This window comes from Prunus persica, chromosome G1, assembly GCF_000346465.2.
Source record: "Prunus persica cultivar Lovell chromosome G1, Prunus_persica_NCBIv2, whole genome shotgun sequence".
Classification (NCBI taxonomy): Eukaryota; Viridiplantae; Streptophyta; class Magnoliopsida; order Rosales; family Rosaceae; genus Prunus; species Prunus persica.
Genome location: NC_034009.1, coordinates 25,632,224 through 25,647,318, shown reverse-complemented (window position 1 = coordinate 25,647,318; position 15,095 = coordinate 25,632,224). Strand labels below are relative to the sequence as shown.

The 15,095-nt window shown below is 38.9% G+C and overlaps 4 protein-coding genes across 14 annotated transcripts; 3 read left to right on the top strand and 1 right to left on the bottom strand.

Annotated features, from left to right (window-relative positions):
• On the top strand, positions 23 to 4,382 carry LOC18790999 (pentatricopeptide repeat-containing protein At1g13040, mitochondrial). Of its 9 annotated transcripts, none has more exons than XM_020567958.1 (5): positions 23 to 2,068; positions 2,474 to 2,574; positions 2,977 to 3,079; positions 3,161 to 3,214; positions 3,789 to 4,382. In XM_020567958.1, exons 1-2 carry the CDS (start codon positions 511 to 513, stop codon positions 2,497 to 2,499), a joined length of 1,584 nt encoding a protein of 527 aa, XP_020423547.1. In that variant the 5' UTR covers positions 23 to 510; the 3' UTR covers positions 2,500 to 2,574; positions 2,977 to 3,079; positions 3,161 to 3,214; positions 3,789 to 4,382. The 9 variants fall into 9 exon arrangements, with proteins under 9 accessions (XP_020423547.1, XP_020423527.1, XP_020423510.1 ...); XM_020567938.1 differs by having other exon boundaries at positions 23 to 2,077; positions 3,169 to 3,214; XM_020567921.1 differs by having other exon boundaries at positions 23 to 2,077.
• LOC18788629 (NDR1/HIN1-like protein 13) lies at positions 4,279 to 6,022 on the top strand. The gene is made up of 2 exons (XM_007224532.2): positions 4,279 to 4,358; positions 4,518 to 6,022. The coding sequence occupies exons 1-2, from the start codon at positions 4,356 to 4,358 to the stop codon at positions 5,895 to 5,897; spliced, it is 1,383 nt and encodes a 460-aa protein (XP_007224594.2). The 5' UTR covers positions 4,279 to 4,355; the 3' UTR covers positions 5,898 to 6,022.
• Positions 6,196 to 10,278, bottom strand: LOC18791325 (serine/threonine-protein kinase AFC1). Of its 3 annotated transcripts, XM_020567969.1 has the most exons (12): positions 10,011 to 10,278; positions 9,245 to 9,431; positions 8,788 to 8,814; positions 8,541 to 8,694; positions 8,397 to 8,445; positions 8,189 to 8,303; positions 7,785 to 7,876; positions 7,461 to 7,617; positions 7,295 to 7,359; positions 7,095 to 7,192; positions 6,877 to 6,979; positions 6,196 to 6,761 (listed from the first exon to the last, which is right to left on the bottom strand). In XM_020567969.1, the coding sequence occupies exons 1-12, from the start codon at positions 10,110 to 10,112 to the stop codon at positions 6,612 to 6,614; spliced, it is 1,299 nt and encodes a 432-aa protein (XP_020423558.1). In that variant the 5' UTR covers positions 10,113 to 10,278; the 3' UTR covers positions 6,196 to 6,611. The 3 variants fall into 3 exon arrangements, with proteins under 3 accessions (XP_020423558.1, XP_020423563.1, XP_020423570.1); XM_020567974.1 differs by lacking the exon at positions 9,245 to 9,431 and having other exon boundaries at positions 10,011 to 10,104; XM_020567981.1 differs by lacking the exons at positions 8,189 to 8,303; positions 8,397 to 8,445; positions 10,011 to 10,278 and having other exon boundaries at positions 9,245 to 9,296.
• Positions 13,249 to 14,142, top strand: LOC18789606. The gene has a single exon (XM_020556173.1). It carries the CDS (start codon positions 13,249 to 13,251, stop codon positions 14,140 to 14,142), a length of 894 nt encoding a protein of 297 aa, XP_020411762.1.

Genomic DNA, 15,095 nt, shown 5'->3' with positions numbered 1-15,095 from the left:
TATAAGAAAGGAGGCAAGCAATATCCAAGAAAATATATTGGTATTGATCGTAAGTTGAATCCTTCCACTCAGAAGTTCAAAACGTTAATGAAAAAAAAAACAATGTTCCAAAGCCCAATGTAGCCCACTAAATTTCCAAGTAAGGCAGCCCAATCTGAAGCCTAGTTTAGACTACATTGGGTTTTGGCTTGGGGCCCTCAAAACCACCCGCTTACTCGACCCATCTCTCTTGCCCCCGACGTATTGAGTTCATCTTCATTGCTGAAACCAGGTGGGCTTGGCAGCTGCCAATGCCATAGCTTAACTATACCTTCTCTCGAATGGCTATACCACCATTTTCGGGTAGCAATTTCATTTCCGCTGTAGCTTTACCTGTACCTGTTCGTCCCTTCTCTCTCTCACCATTTTTGGGGTTTTAGGCTTTGATTTCTCTGTCTGCCTGATACCGTACCTTCCGATGCATTAAGTTCCTATTCTTATGTATGGTCTTTGCTATGCATTCACTCTGATATGTATCGCAGTCTCGGCGTTAACCGCCTCATATTCCGCAGTCGCATAGTTTACTACGTGAAAACTGGTCTAATCGATCAAGCTCTCCAAGTGTTCGACGAAATGACCCGCTCCGATTGCCGCGTATTTAGCATTGACTACAATCGCTTCATCGGCGTATTGGTCCGCCATTCGCGTTACGATCTCGCCGAGCACTACTACTACGAAATGGTGCCACAGGGCTTCTCTTTAAGCGCATTTACTTACTCTAGGTTCATTTCTGGTCTGTGCAAGATCAGAAATTTCACTCTCATTGAAAAACTTATTCGAGACATGGATAGGCTTGGGGCTGTGCCTGACATTTGGGCTTTCAATATATATTTGAATCTTCTGTGCCAAGAAAACAGGGCACATTTTGCTCTGGAAGTGTTCCATAGGATGGTTGATAAAGGAAGAGAGCCTGATGTTGTATCATATACTATACTTATTGATGGGTTGTGTAAAGCTAGACAATTTGATAAGGCAGTTGATATTTGGACTAGTATGATTAGGAAAGGGTTCAAGCCCGATAATATTGCGTGTACAGCGCTTGTTGTTGGATTGTGTGATGGTGGGAAGGTTGATTTGGCATATAACCTTGTAATAGGTGAAATGAAGGGTCAAGTCAAGTTTAGTAATTTGATGTATAATACGTTGATTAATGGGTTTTGTCGAGCTGGTAGAATTGATAAGGCACAGGCAATCAAGTCATTTATGAAGAGGAATGGGTGCGAGTCGGATTTGGTTACTCACAATGTGTTATTGAAATATTGTTGTAATGAGTTCATGTTAGAGGAGGCTGAGAAGTTGATGAAGAAAATGGAGAGGAGTGGTATGGAACCTGACGTGTATAGTTACAATCAGCTTCTCAAGGGCCTTTGTCAAGCTAATAGAGCGGATAAGGCATATTTGTTGATGAGGACTAGGATGGAGCCAAAGGGGCTGTGTAATGTTGTGTCATATAATACCATCATCACAGCATTTTGCAGGGCACACCGCACTGGAAGGGCTTATAAACTGTTTGAGGAAATGGGTCAAAAGGGCACCATGCCAGACGTGGTGACGTTCACTATTCTTATAGAAGCTTTTTTAAGAGAAGGTAGTTCAGATATAGCCAATAAGCTTCTTGATCAGATGACAGTTATGGGTCTGTTGCCTGACCGGATATTTTACACTACAATAGTTGATCACCTATGTAAGAGTGGGAAGATTGCAATGGCTTATAGTGTTTTCAGTGATATGTTAGAGAAGGGCATCGCCCCTGATGCTGTTTCATTTAATGCTCTTATTAATGGGCTTTGCAAGGCTTCTAGAGTGAGTGAAGCTATGCATCTCTACGAGGAAATGCAGAATCGAGGATGTTGTCCTGATGAGGTAACTTTTAAATTGATAATTGGAGGTCTCATAAGGGAAAACAAGCTTTCAGTGGCTTGTAGGGTATGGGATCAGATGATGGAGAAGGGCTTTACTCTTGATGGAGCTGTCTCTGAGAGACTGGTTAATGCCATCCATTCAAAAGATGGCATGAAAATGCAAAATGGTCAGCATGGTATATAAACCCTTGTATTTTTTCTGTTCATGTATCCATATGTGCCATGCTATTTTTATGGAGTAGCTTAAGTGTTTTACCTGAATGATTTGTTAATGGGAAAGTATTTAATAGCTTTATTTACACCACTGGCAGCGCTGGTATTCCATTTACTCAATAGCATATTTAATTTTTCTTCGCACCACTGAAGTTATATTGATTCTTATTTTCTAGTGCTATAAGTTTGGTTCTTATTATTGATGAATCGTTAAACCTGTGATGCTGCCAACCTCTTTTACTTTTAAAGATGGTTTCATTGGGTGTAGTGGATTGCGAGGTTGGTTGTGTAGCTTTGTGTAAAGTTGTTACAAATGGTATGATATTGACTATGCTATCTTATTTTTTGGTGAGTTGCAGAGTCCATTGTTAGAGGCACTTGTTAGTTGACGATTACACCTCATCAAGCCTGGTCTTGTTTCTATCTTGTGCCCTTTCTGGCAAGCTGCAAAAGAACTCAGGTATGAGCTTATGAGCTTTTGTTTATTTCTGTATGTATTCTATAGATGAAGTTATTGCTGTTTTGTGAGTGTCAAACAGTACAGATGGGTATGGGTGAGGGGTTGGGGGAAGATGGAAAAGGGGGCAGTTTAACCGTTTCATTGTGTGCTGAATAGAAAATTAGATATCCTGAATATATCCATTTGTCTTGTGCTTATGAAGACGCAGTTCATCCCAAGAAAAACTGAAACAGTGAAATTTTTCGTTGTTGTTATGGTGTTCTATTTGAGGCACCAACTTTAAAGTTAGTATTGCTTCATTATTAATTGTCTCCAAAAATCTTTACCATTCATTTTTTTTAATGTCTTCTCACCATGTTCTTATGATCAGCCAGTAATATTCTTTATGCGCATGCTGTGCAGGATTGGACCTTGGATTTTTTTGAGCCAGATGTTTTTCAGAGCTTTATGCTTATCCTTGTACGATTTGTCTCCCTAAATTGACACATTCTTTCTCCTTACAATGGTAAATGGTACTTTAACCTACTTTGTTCTTTTCTTTGTTGGTTGTAATACATACATATAACCTGATACTGCTGTTGTTTAGAACAATAGGTTTCAGGTAATATGAGTGGGTTTGCAAGAAGCAGACTACTGCATGGTAATTGGTTACCTTGATTCTCTTCTCCGAGCACATTGTTATTGGTTGGTTCATCCTTGTTAATCTCTCCAAATTCGTCTAAGGAAAATAAACAAAAGAGACACCTTATGAAGATTTCAGAACTACATAGTTATGTGGTATCCCTTTTACTTTCTGGACTATGAAGTCAACCCTCAAGTGTTAGGTCAACCCTCAAGTGTTAGGTGTATGTCTAGTCTTAGGTGTTATCTACCAATATAATTCTGAAACAATCTAGAATTTTGATTGTCTTTTTCTTTTTGAAGTAATAATAATATGGGATGATGCAAGTGGTCACATTTAATGCTCATGAATTTGCTTTTGACTTCTTGCTTTGTCAGTCTGAGTATGTCGTGATCAGGTTAGGAGGGATAATAATTTGTGTGTTCTGTTGTCTCTGCTGTGATGTTTGCTGCATTCCTAGACATTAGGGTATGAATATGCTGAATGACATGCAAGTAACAATTCTCGTATTGTTTCTGCTCCTTGTTCTTCTCATTTAATGTCTCTCTCTGCTACTTAAATCCCTTATAAAGTTTCATATTTTATTTTTTAGGATGCACAATGACCGTTGTTGGGATAATAGCTGACATGCAGAGGCTGCGGATCCATTTTGAGAACGTTAGCGTGAGAACACTATTGATCAAATTTGGGCATGGGTATGGCTTCTTATGTGATATGCAGTGAGTGCCACCTACTGCAACTATTCCCTCCTTTTTTTGTGTTCCTCTTTGGAGGGAGGTGTGGAGGTTAGGTGTGGTCTACTGAGGCAGAATTATGAATGAGGCCATTGTATTCTTCCTTTGTATGTACGGATTGACAAGAAAGAGCTGCTAAATTTTATGGCCATGTCCTGCTCTGAATAAAAGCGGATTAAAGCATAGAAGCTCGGGTTTCCTTTGCCAAGCTGGAGTGTTGAGGATGGAAGAAAGTGGAGAGACCTTACAAGTTCTAACGAATCACTATTAATTATTACAATCATAATGGAAGTGCTGACAAGTTGCATTTTCAATACTTGTGGCATTTTTGTAGCTCGACTCTGAATCACAATACAACATCTTCTCTGAACGAGTGAAGATGTTCTGAGGTCATAAACAATTTAACAAAGAGAAGCAGGATTTTAATGGTTAGTATTTGGATTTTTGTTTCAGTTTTGTTGTTTTTCTTTCGAGTTGTGCGTGGCAATATATATATATATATATATATATATATATATATTTTCTTCTTGTTCATTCAGTAAAATGAAAAAGGGGTGATAATGTTCATTCTAATCTCTTTTGTAAAGGGTATCCCAAATCCGATGATAATCTATCCGATATGGTGGAGAACCTGTATAATGTATTCGTTCGCATTGGCCCAGCCTAGCCACTCTAAAATACAGAAACAGAACCACTTGAAAAAAGTTGGTACCAAGATTACTTGCCTCCCATGCTTAGCTACGTTTGATTCTTTGCCTTTCCAAAAATCATCCTTGAAGTTTTCTTCAAGTCATCCTCTTTCCCTGTTGGCCTCCAATTCCTTATTATTCCTCATCCCTCGATCTTCAGCTCTTCTTCCTTGCTTACTACTTGTCCATGCTACCATGCCTACCCATGATGACACCAACCCTCATTTTGTCAGACCCTTCCAACCACAACGTCCAGACCAATATCCCCAAACACCCCCTGTTGGTCCATTCCTGCAACAACCACAGCACCAAGGCCAGCACTCCGGCCCTGTGAGTCTCGGTCCCAGTTGGACTGAACCACCACCAGATGTTAAGCCAGCCCGTCGTCACAGGCCAAAGCATTCAGGCAGGCATTCTCGGCCACTTGGTCCATTGGTGTCATTCCATCCACACTTTCAAGACCAACATCCTCATCCACAGCCAAACCATTCAGGCCAGCAAACCCAGCCGCTAGTCCCCCCGGTGCCCTTTGCAAACCAAGATAATGAAGACCCACAACCTCCGGCAAAGCGTCAAAGCCAGCAAACCCTGCCACCGTCAAGCCATGATCATGAAGACCAACTGCATCCTCTGCCACATGGTACACAAGGACAGCCACAACATGGCCAGCGTCCCCACCCGCATGGCTTGCTCAGGCCACATACTCAACAAACCAACCTCTTTCAATGGTCATTAGCCATCTTCTGTGCAATTTTTTGGGTTATCATAATAATAGGAGGCCTAGTTGTTCTCATAGTCTATCTTATTTTTCGCCCCCGGACACCGAAATTCGATGTCTCCACTGCCACCCTCAATGCAGCCTACCTTGACATGGGCTATCTGCTCAATGCTGACCTTACTGTGCTAGCGAACTTCACCAATCCAAACAAGAAGGTGAGCGTGGACTTTAGCTCCTTGATCATTGATCTTTATTATGGAAATACCCTAATTGCTACCCAATACATAGAACCCTTTTCTGCACACAAGAGAGAGTCCATGTTTGCAAATGTTCATATGGTGGTTAGTCAGGTCCGTCTTGGATTGTTAGAGAGCCAAAGGCTTCAGAAGCAGATGGAGACCAACAGAGCCGTTTTTGAAGTCAAGGGATCTTTCAGAGCACGTGCTAATTTTGGAAATATCCTACGGTACTCTTATTGGTTACATGGTGACTGCAAAGTTGTGTTCACCGGACCTCCTGATGGGGTTCTGGTTAGTAGAAAATGCAAGACAAAACACTAAGGAAGCATTTGGATTTTCATCTACATTTTCTTCTATTTTCAGATTATGTTTCGATTTTCTTACACTAAGGAAGCATTTATATTGACGTTTCGAGCATTTGATAAGTGAAGGCACTCTTTTTCCAACGACCTGATAGTCTGGTACTTGAATTTCAGGTTTGATGTGTCTTAGCTGTAATGTACTGTAATTTCTCTTCTTGTTCAGAATCTGATCATTCAAAACCCTACTCAAAATTCAATATCGAGATGCAAAAATATAACCAGTCCAAAATTTGCCACTTGCAAAAATCCATATGAGATAACAAAAACGAAATTTATTGCAATATGTGAAGCACAGTATTATTCAGTAGCATGTCTGTAACAGCCATATGTTCATTTTCTAAGAAAACTTAAACAAACACATGCACATGCTTATGGTGAAGGCTAACCTCGTTCAGAAAGCGGATCACCTCATTGTATGGGAAACTTGTTACATTTCATTTTCATGGTACAAAATCGAAGGAGAAACTTATGAGAGAGGATATTTACAGAAGCTTTCACCCGAAAGTGAAATGACAGAAATTGAGAATTCCTGGCCAGCCCTTTATGCTTGTGTATGCCAAGAAATAACAACATTCAGGAAAGCAAGCAACCCCGCTCTTCAAAAATCCACAACTTCACAATGCACTCCGATTAAACCTACTAACACTGCAAGAATGAATTTGGCAACTCATCACTAAAACCTCCTGAAATGATCCCTGGTAAAGAACGGATGCCTAAGGGCCTCAGGAGCTGTTAGCCTATTGGAGGGGTCATATCTAAGGAGACCTTGCAGGAGGTCGATGAGATCCCCAGCTGAATGATCTACATGCTGCATAACTATATTCTGCGAAAGACAACATAAATTTGTTGACTTTAAAGTGTTACTGCAACAATGTTCGTGAACATGTTTCGAAACATAAGAATTTAATATATTTAGAAAAAGTAAAAATTCTATATACCTGGAGACGATGTAGCTTTAAAACGGCTTTAATACTTTCCCGTGAAGTTGCACCTTCTGGCCAGTCCAATCTACCCCTCCTGACATACTTCTCAGCGTGCCGGCTAAACCAAAAAAATACAGAAGTAGCAAAGGAGTAAGTGGTGAATACAGACGAACAAATGTCATCTGAACCTTAAGATATCAAAATTATGATAAAACTCTTCAAGAAGCACATACTCTGCTCTTCTCAACATGTGCGGTGGAAATGGACCTAAGACCCTCTCCATCATAGCTAGATGTTCTAAGTTCTCATGTGTCTGAAACAAAGCTTCTCCCTGAAAAGAATTGCATTTGTTTTTTTTTCATCAGAACTTCTTTTGTAGACTTTGATCTAATCCAGAAATTTAGCAAACAAACCAATGCAATTAAAGACATACCGAACACAATTCTACCAAGATGCAACCAACACTCCATATGTCACATGGATAACTCCATCCAAGACCTGTAATTATAAACAATCACATGAATACTAAAATATAAATTAATAACAAATATTCAAAAAGGAAATGATTAAATGGAAAAAGAGAGCAAATATTAGCATACCAAGAATAACCTCTGGTGCGCGGTAGTGCCTTGTCGAGACAATGTAGTTGTGCTCTTGATGGTCATAGGCAGTGCTACCAAAATCAATGACCTTGATAGCACTAGACTTTGGCAACCTTTTATGACAGGTTCCATCTTTTGGTGACCGGGATGTAAACTGCGACAACAAAGGAAAAACTTGAAGACTCAAGGATATGAATGCAGGTAAAAAAGGTGAAAATAATAACTGCATTGATAACGTGACATTGGAAGGGGCGACAAGAGGAAAAAAGAAAAGAAAAGAAAACACCAACTGCAAAGCAATGACATAACAAGCGGACATACCTTGTAGTCTGGTACTTTAACATACTCTGAAGACACAAAAAGTATGTTTTCAGGCTTCAAGTCAGTATGGATGAGACGCATATCATGCATGACTGCAAAATGTTACAGGCCAGAGAAGGCATAAGAACTTAATAGCCATGCACTTTTATTGAATTCAATGTCCAGCTACAACCTCTATATGGTATCATACTAGACATCCAAACAGATTCTAAGAAGATATTCATACATGTGACATGAATAAGCTTTACTTTAAAATAAAAAATAAATTTTTTTTTTAAAAAAAATAGAAGCAGAAACTACCAGTAAATTAATTAAGAAGGAAAGGTAAAAACTTATGGAATGGTACAATTGCTGATATAAACTTTGAATGGAATAAGAGCAACAACAGAAGTCCAACTACACACATGCTACACATTCCAACAGTTGCCTGCCAAGCTCGCGGACAAGATCAACCGGAAATGGGCGATAATTATTTTTCCGGAGGAAATCGTATAAGCTTGGTCCAAGCATCTCAAATACCTGTTAAGACCATTTAAATCCAACAAAGTCTTAACCCCCAAAATATTTGTGAAGTTGGGGAATCATGTTATCAAAAATCAAGCATATACTTACTATACATATATGGTTACGATAGTCAAACCAGTTCCGTATTTGAACACAACTGCAAAGAATAAAGCCACTTAACAATTGACCCAAATTTCATTTTACAACTGCTAAGAAGCAAATGAAATAAGCACATCAGGTAACAATACTCACCGACTGCCATTTCTGTCATACTTCCCAAGCAACTGTAGCACATCAACTTCTATCATTGCTGCTTCACGATATTTCTTAATACTTCTGACAACTTTTATAGCTACCACCTCTTTTGTTTCCCTATCCCAGCATTCCAAAACCTGACCAAAAGTTCCTACATAATGCAAAGAGCCCAAATATGAGAAGACAGATCGATGAAACATAATTTCATCCAGACACAGGTCTAAAGCTAGTGAAGAAACCTAACCTTCACCAATTTTTCTGTGAATCTTATCTGCAAGTACAGAAACAAGAAATTAAGGAAATATTTTACAAAAGATTATATCAACAGAAACAAATAGGTGTTGTGTCTTAAATGTAAACAAATATTCTTCTTGTTAAGACTAAAATATGTTTATACGCACACAGTAAGAAAAAAAAAAGAACAAAAAGGGACCAAAAGGAAAAACTTCAACTCTTTCGATATATATGTTTTCGAATTCAAGAGCAACCCTAACGTCCCAAAAAAATATGTCCTAGAACTTTTTTCTTTTAAGTATATTTATTTTTTAAAACATTGGAAATAAACCATTGAGGAAAAAAATGAAAAGATGGAAGCACATCAGATTGATTTATTAGGTTCTGAAAGTTTAAATACAGCATTAAAAAAAAAGACACATAAAGAATGTAAAGAAAAATTTTCAATGGTGATTGAATGTAATTACAGCGAGAAGTTAAATTCTCTCCCAGCGCAAACATGTAATGCCCATCTTTGTCATCATCTCGCCATGGGGGAGAGCCTTTTTGAGTCAATCCCTTTACAAAAAGACTAGGATGGTCTGGGAGTACCCTTGGAGGTCCAAAGCTTGTCCCATTTCCAACATCTTGCTCATAATATATTCCTGACTGAGCCTACACACAGCCATTTATTCATACTCCACTATACAAAAAGTAATAGAAAAATTTAACCCCTTAGCAATCTATCATTGATTTTCCATCATATTGTCTGAGGAATCAAACAGAAACACAGTTTATGCAGAATAAATAACACACATATAACACCAGATCAGGAACATATCCAACTTTTATTTGCCAATAATATTAATATGACAAACCTACCAGATCAAGACAATTTCAATTCTTCCAAAATTTTAAACCCCATAATGTTATAACAACAACTTTTCCCAAGCAAAATAAATTTATGTCTAAGGCAATAGCTTATACAAGATCAGACTTTTCCAGGCCAGACTAACAGATCGCGAAACTTTGAAAAATGAAATCATTTCTACAGTCTACCCCGATATACCTATAATTTTATCATTATTTGCTACCCAGAAAATGTTTTAACACAAATAAAAAGGTAAACTGGGATGAATTCAAAATATTAGAAAAATAATTTTGAATAACAAGATAACGAATTCAAGCATAAATAATAAGAAAAAGGGACCTTGATTTTGAGATAGTTTAAGACTTTAAGGGTAAAAATTGCACCTTTGGGTGGCCTTGAGGGACGTCCCAAGCAATCCTGGGCCTCTTCCTTGGACGCCGATCAATGTGGGAAAGAGGGAACTCCGTCACATAATCCATCTCCATCCGATTCAAATCCCTAACCCTAGATTTACTGATTGAACAGAAATCGCTCTGATTAAACGAAGGAATCGAACGGGAAAACGCCCTAACCCTTGTTCTTTGTGAGCTACCGCGAGTCGTCGGATGCGATTCTGGGGCTTAATCTGCACTGTTGGTTGGCATGCTGAGCTGTTTTGCTGACCCCACGTAACTAATTATGTGGCTGAATTTTAAACCCTGGTTGAGTTGAGTTAGGGCGTGTTTGGAACATTATTAAATTCTTTTTTTCTTTTTTCTTTTAATGTTGGGCTGCACATACAAAAGGATAAAAGTGACGGATCGGCTTGTAAATTATGGGCTGCAAGCCCAACTAGAAAAAGCCATGCTGTAGAACCCTAACCAGTTTGTGTTTCGTTTTCGCTTTGCTTTGGGCTTCTACACCATGTAACCAAAACAAACAAAGCCCAAATGTTTCGGATGACACGTGTTAATTAGTATTTGAAATTAAGAAATTGTAACTTGCAAGTATTTACCAAAGAAATTGTAACTTGTAAGTTATTGTGAGCTAGCAATTTTAATTTTAATTTATTTTATTTTAGAGTTTTGAATTTTGACTCCATCTCCATATGGGTCGAGAAATTTGAAATAAATGTTTTAGATTTAATAGTTAGTCTAAATTTATTAAAAAATATTAAATTAAACATATTTGAAATTTACATTTCAAATGAATGAATTTGAAATAACTATACGTAATAAATCATTTTAAATTTACTTGTTTTCGTCATTTCATATTTATCAAAGGGTATTCTGCTGAATTGCCCCCTGAACTTGTACATAATGCTCAATTTATCCCCTGACCTTTTTTTTTAGCAAATTAAAGGCTCGAATTAAATTTTATTATCAATGTTCCCCCCACCGTCAAAATTCGAACATTTCATCCATTAGTCCGTCTATTTGACCCACGTTGACGCTTGGTTGAGGGTTATTTTCGTCATTAGGCGCGGATTGAATTAGCAACCTCTCCTCTCTCACACACTTCGCACTTCTCTTTCACATTGGTAGGGTAGGGTTAGAAAGGGACCGGAATTTGGGCGGGAAAAAGGACGAAATCGAAGGTTGGAATCGAGGGAATCTGAAAGCTTTTTCATAAAGGTTCTTTTGGCTCTGTTGATTCGACGCAGCATGAGTCTGGATGTGTTGCCTTTGCAGGTGCGGAACAGAGGGCCTCCTCCCAAGTACAGTAAGTAATCGAATTTCCCAATTTGAAATTGTTTAAGCTTGTGTGGTCCTTGGTGTCGGTTGTTTGCACATTTTGTGGTGTTGTCTGATATGCTGTTTTGAATATGAAACACTTGTGGTCCCGAAGCATTTGTGTTGTTTTGTCTGCATAATTATCGGTGGACTTGAGTGAATTTGAAGTTTAGAATGGTAGTTGGGCAGTAAAGAAAAGTTGGTGTGATAAAATAGTGGTTTTATATATAATTTTCTGTTTTTTTTAGGTGATCCAGATTTGTTCTCCTTAGAAATTCACCATGGAGGTTATATTTCAGAGGGGAAGTATGTTCGGGGTAAGGTTACTTGGGCAGACAACTGTAATGCTGACCACCTGTCAATGCTTGACCTGTTTGATGTTGATATCTCTCTAGGATATGACCATAAAAAAATACAGTACCACTACTGGAATAAAAGAAGGGGGTTTGTTCCAATTGAAGTAGATGCCCATGTAGTTGAGTTTGTGGAGTATACACCTACTTCTAGAGTTCAACCTTTATATCTCTCATATAAGAATCAACCGCATTTCCCAGAGAGCCAGGCATCTGCATCTACTCCGCAATTGGGGTTGGAAGTAGAAGTTGAAACTGAAACTGATGTTGGTAAGTTGGGGAACCAGTTTGTAGAAGTGGATGTTGATTTAGATGATGATGGTTATGATGAGGTACATAAGGAGGGAGATAATGAGGCAGATGACAGTGAAGATGATGAGACTGAAGATGATGATAGTGTAGAAGAGGCTGAAGATGATGACAGTGAGACAGACATTGAGTTGATTGACTCCGAGTTCGAGCAGTCAGATGAAGAAGGGTTGAAGACAGTCTTGGAAGAGGATGATAACTTGTTTGATAAACATGTAGTTGATGAAGAAAATGATGAATACAATGAAGAACCTGGTGAGGTTGACAGTGAAGACTACAATACCGACGATCTTGTAAGTCTTGATGAAGAATCTGATGAGGGTGAAGGTGTGAAAAATCGTAGCCGCAGAAGAAAAGCTCCTAGATTTAAGCAGTTTAGAAGAGAATCTGATTTGCTGAAGCCAACATTTCATTTGGGAATGGAATTTACCAACATGGAGCAGTGTAGGGAAGCAATAAGGTATTATGCAGTTTCATGTGCAAGGCCATTGAAGTGGGTGAGGAATGATTCGAATAGGGTGAGGCTCAAATGTGAAGGAGATAAAAAACAAAAGGTTCCATGTCCTTGGATGCTATATGCTTCTCATGTGGGGAAAGGTCCAAGTACAAGGATTAAGACATATGTTCCAAGGCATACATGTGGAAGGAGGCAAAGAACCAAGTATGCCACTTCATCATGGCTGTCTAAGAGGTTTGATGAGGAGTTAAGAGATAATCCCAATATGAAAGTGACAGATTTCATGAAGTTAATAAGGAAACATTATGCCATAGATGTAACTGAGGCTCAAGTTTATAAAGCCAAGAGTTTTGCAAAAAAGAGAATTCTAGGTAGTATTGAAGAGCAATATGGTAAGTTGTGGGATTATTGTGAAGAGTTAAAGAGCAATAACCCTGGAAGTACTGTTATTGTGAAAACTGAATTGCAAGGTGAGAATCCTATTTTCAAGAGGATTTATGTATGTTTTGGAGCACTTAAAAAGGGATTTGTGGAAGGATGTAGACCAGTGGTGGGTTTTGATGGGTGCCATGTTAAGGGTTCTCATCCAGGACAGATTCTAAGTGCAGTTGGGATTGATGGAAATAATGGGATGTATCCAATTGCTTTTGTGGTTGTTGAAGTTGAAAATACAGAGACTTGAGGTTGGTTCTTTGACATATTCTTTCAAGATGTAGGTATTGAAAATGGCAATGGATGAGTTTTCATTACTGATAAGCAAAAGGGTTTGGGGAATGCCCTTCATGCTTTGATGCCCAATGCTGAGCACAGGCATTGTGTGAGGCACTTGCACAATAATTTCAAGCTTGCAGGCCATACTGGTGCAGCTTTCAAGCAGAGGTTGTGGGCAGCAGCTAAGGCAACAACAATACCTGTATTTGAAGCTGAAATGGAGCAGATGTTGGGTCAATCTCAGGCAGCTTTTAAGTGGCTTCAGGAGAGACCAGCTGCTCATTGGAGTAGATCACACTTTAGTACAGTCCCAAAGTGTGATATATTTCTAAACAACTTGTGTGAGTGTTTTAATGCTGCAATTCTAGAAGCAAGAGATAAGCCTATTGTTACTCTTTTGGAGAGAATTAGAACCTACTTGATGCTGAGAATGGCTAGACTTAGAGAGACAGTGTGGCCCCATGAGGTTGGTCCAAGAATATTTGGTATTGTGGAGAAGAATTCAATTGAAAGTGGCCACTGCATAGCTTCGTATGCTGGTGGGGGGAAGTATCAAGTTAATAGCATGTTGGGAGCTATGTTTGTTGTGGATTTAGAAAGGCATACATGTACCTGCAGAAAATGGGACTTAAGTGGAATTCCTTGTCCACATGCCTTGGCTTCAATAGCAAAGAGTGAGCACAGCCCTCTGGATTTTGTGCATGCACTTTACAAAAGGCCGGCATATGATAGGGCTTATGAGGGCTATATATCTCCAATGCCTAGTCAAGCATATTGGAGAAAAACAGGGCATGTACCTATCAAGCCACCTGTTTATCGCATCCAACCAGGAAGGCCCAAACTTAGCAGAAATAGAGAAGCTGATGAAATATCAAAAGGGGCAACAAAACTTAAAGGGTATGTCATTGTAATGACATGCCGCAACTATGGACAAGAAGGTCACAATTTTGCTGGCTGTCCCCAACTTGGATAGGTTATAATTGTTCTTAATTTTTTTGTTTACATATTTATTTTTGTTGAAAATGGCTATGTTAATATGTGATTGGACTGTTTTTACTATATTAACATGTGATTTGTTGTTCTTGACAATGAAGGGGCAACCTAGAGGTAGAGCAAGATGCGGTAGAAGGGGAAGATGAGCTGTGAGGGGAAGAGGTGCAAGGGGAAAAGGAGCTGCAACTGGTAATGGAGATGTTGATACTACAAGTGTCAATGCAAGTGGAACAACTGCAAGTGGAACAACAACTGTCAGAGGTGTTGTTAGTGAACAACAACAAACTCAGGCCAGACCAAAGTTTAATGTAAGTACTTGGATTATTGTGGTGTGCTTTGAATCAATCATTGCATTATTGAAGGCTTAAGGGATCTATGCTTGGAACAGGTGAAAAGAGGAGCTCAGGCCCCTTATGTCATAAGGAAGACCAATCTATTTGCTGATTCACAAGCTGGCCAAAGTTCACAAGCTCCTTCAGGACCTGCCCCAAGTTCACAAGCTCCTTCAGGACCTGCCCCAAGTAAACAAGCTCCTTCACAATCTGTCCCACATTCACAAGGTCCTTCACAACCTGCCCCAAGGTCACAAGCTCCTCCACAACCTGCCCAAAGTTCACAAGCTCATCAAGGTTCAAGTTCACAACCTCAACCTATGGTAACTTCTCCAAAAAGGCCTAGGTTAAAATCTCCAGCAAAACGAATAAGGCCATGGAGAGTTTAGTCAGCAATTTGAAGTGAATGGTTCAAGAGTTGTTATGTTTATTTTGGTGTTCTAGATCATCTTGGTTTGCAATCTATTTGCTAGTATATTGTTGAACTGATTTTGATATGAAGTGAATGGATGAAGATGTATTTTTGAAACTAAATTTGGACAAGCTTTTATGTAATCACATGTGAATTCAAATGTTGTATATTTTGGCCTTTGAAGTGCAG

Bases quoted from the DNA above. Each gene is read 5' to 3' on its own strand.
- LOC18789606 (XM_020556173.1), top strand. From the start codon at position 13,249: ATGCCCAATGCTGAGCACAGGCATTGTGTGAGGCACTTGCACAATAAT.
- LOC18790999 (XM_020567943.1), top strand. From the start codon at position 511: ATGTATCGCAGTCTCGGCGTTAACCGCCTCATATTCCGCAGTCGCATA. The intron at 2,078-2,473 runs GTATATAAACCC...GGTGAGTTGCAG, and splicing joins AATGCAAAATGGTCAGCATG to AGTCCATTGTTAGAGGCACT.
- LOC18791325 (XM_020567969.1), bottom strand. From the start codon at position 10,112: ATGGAGATGGATTATGTGACGGAGTTCCCTCTTTCCCACATTGATCGG. The intron at 8,304-8,396 runs GTAAGTATATGC...TGGTCTTAACAG, and splicing joins ATCGTAACCATATATGTATA to GTATTTGAGATGCTTGGACC. The intron at 6,762-6,876 runs GTATATAGAATT...TGTCTTTCGCAG, and splicing joins TAAAGCTACATCGTCTCCAG to AATATAGTTATGCAGCATGT.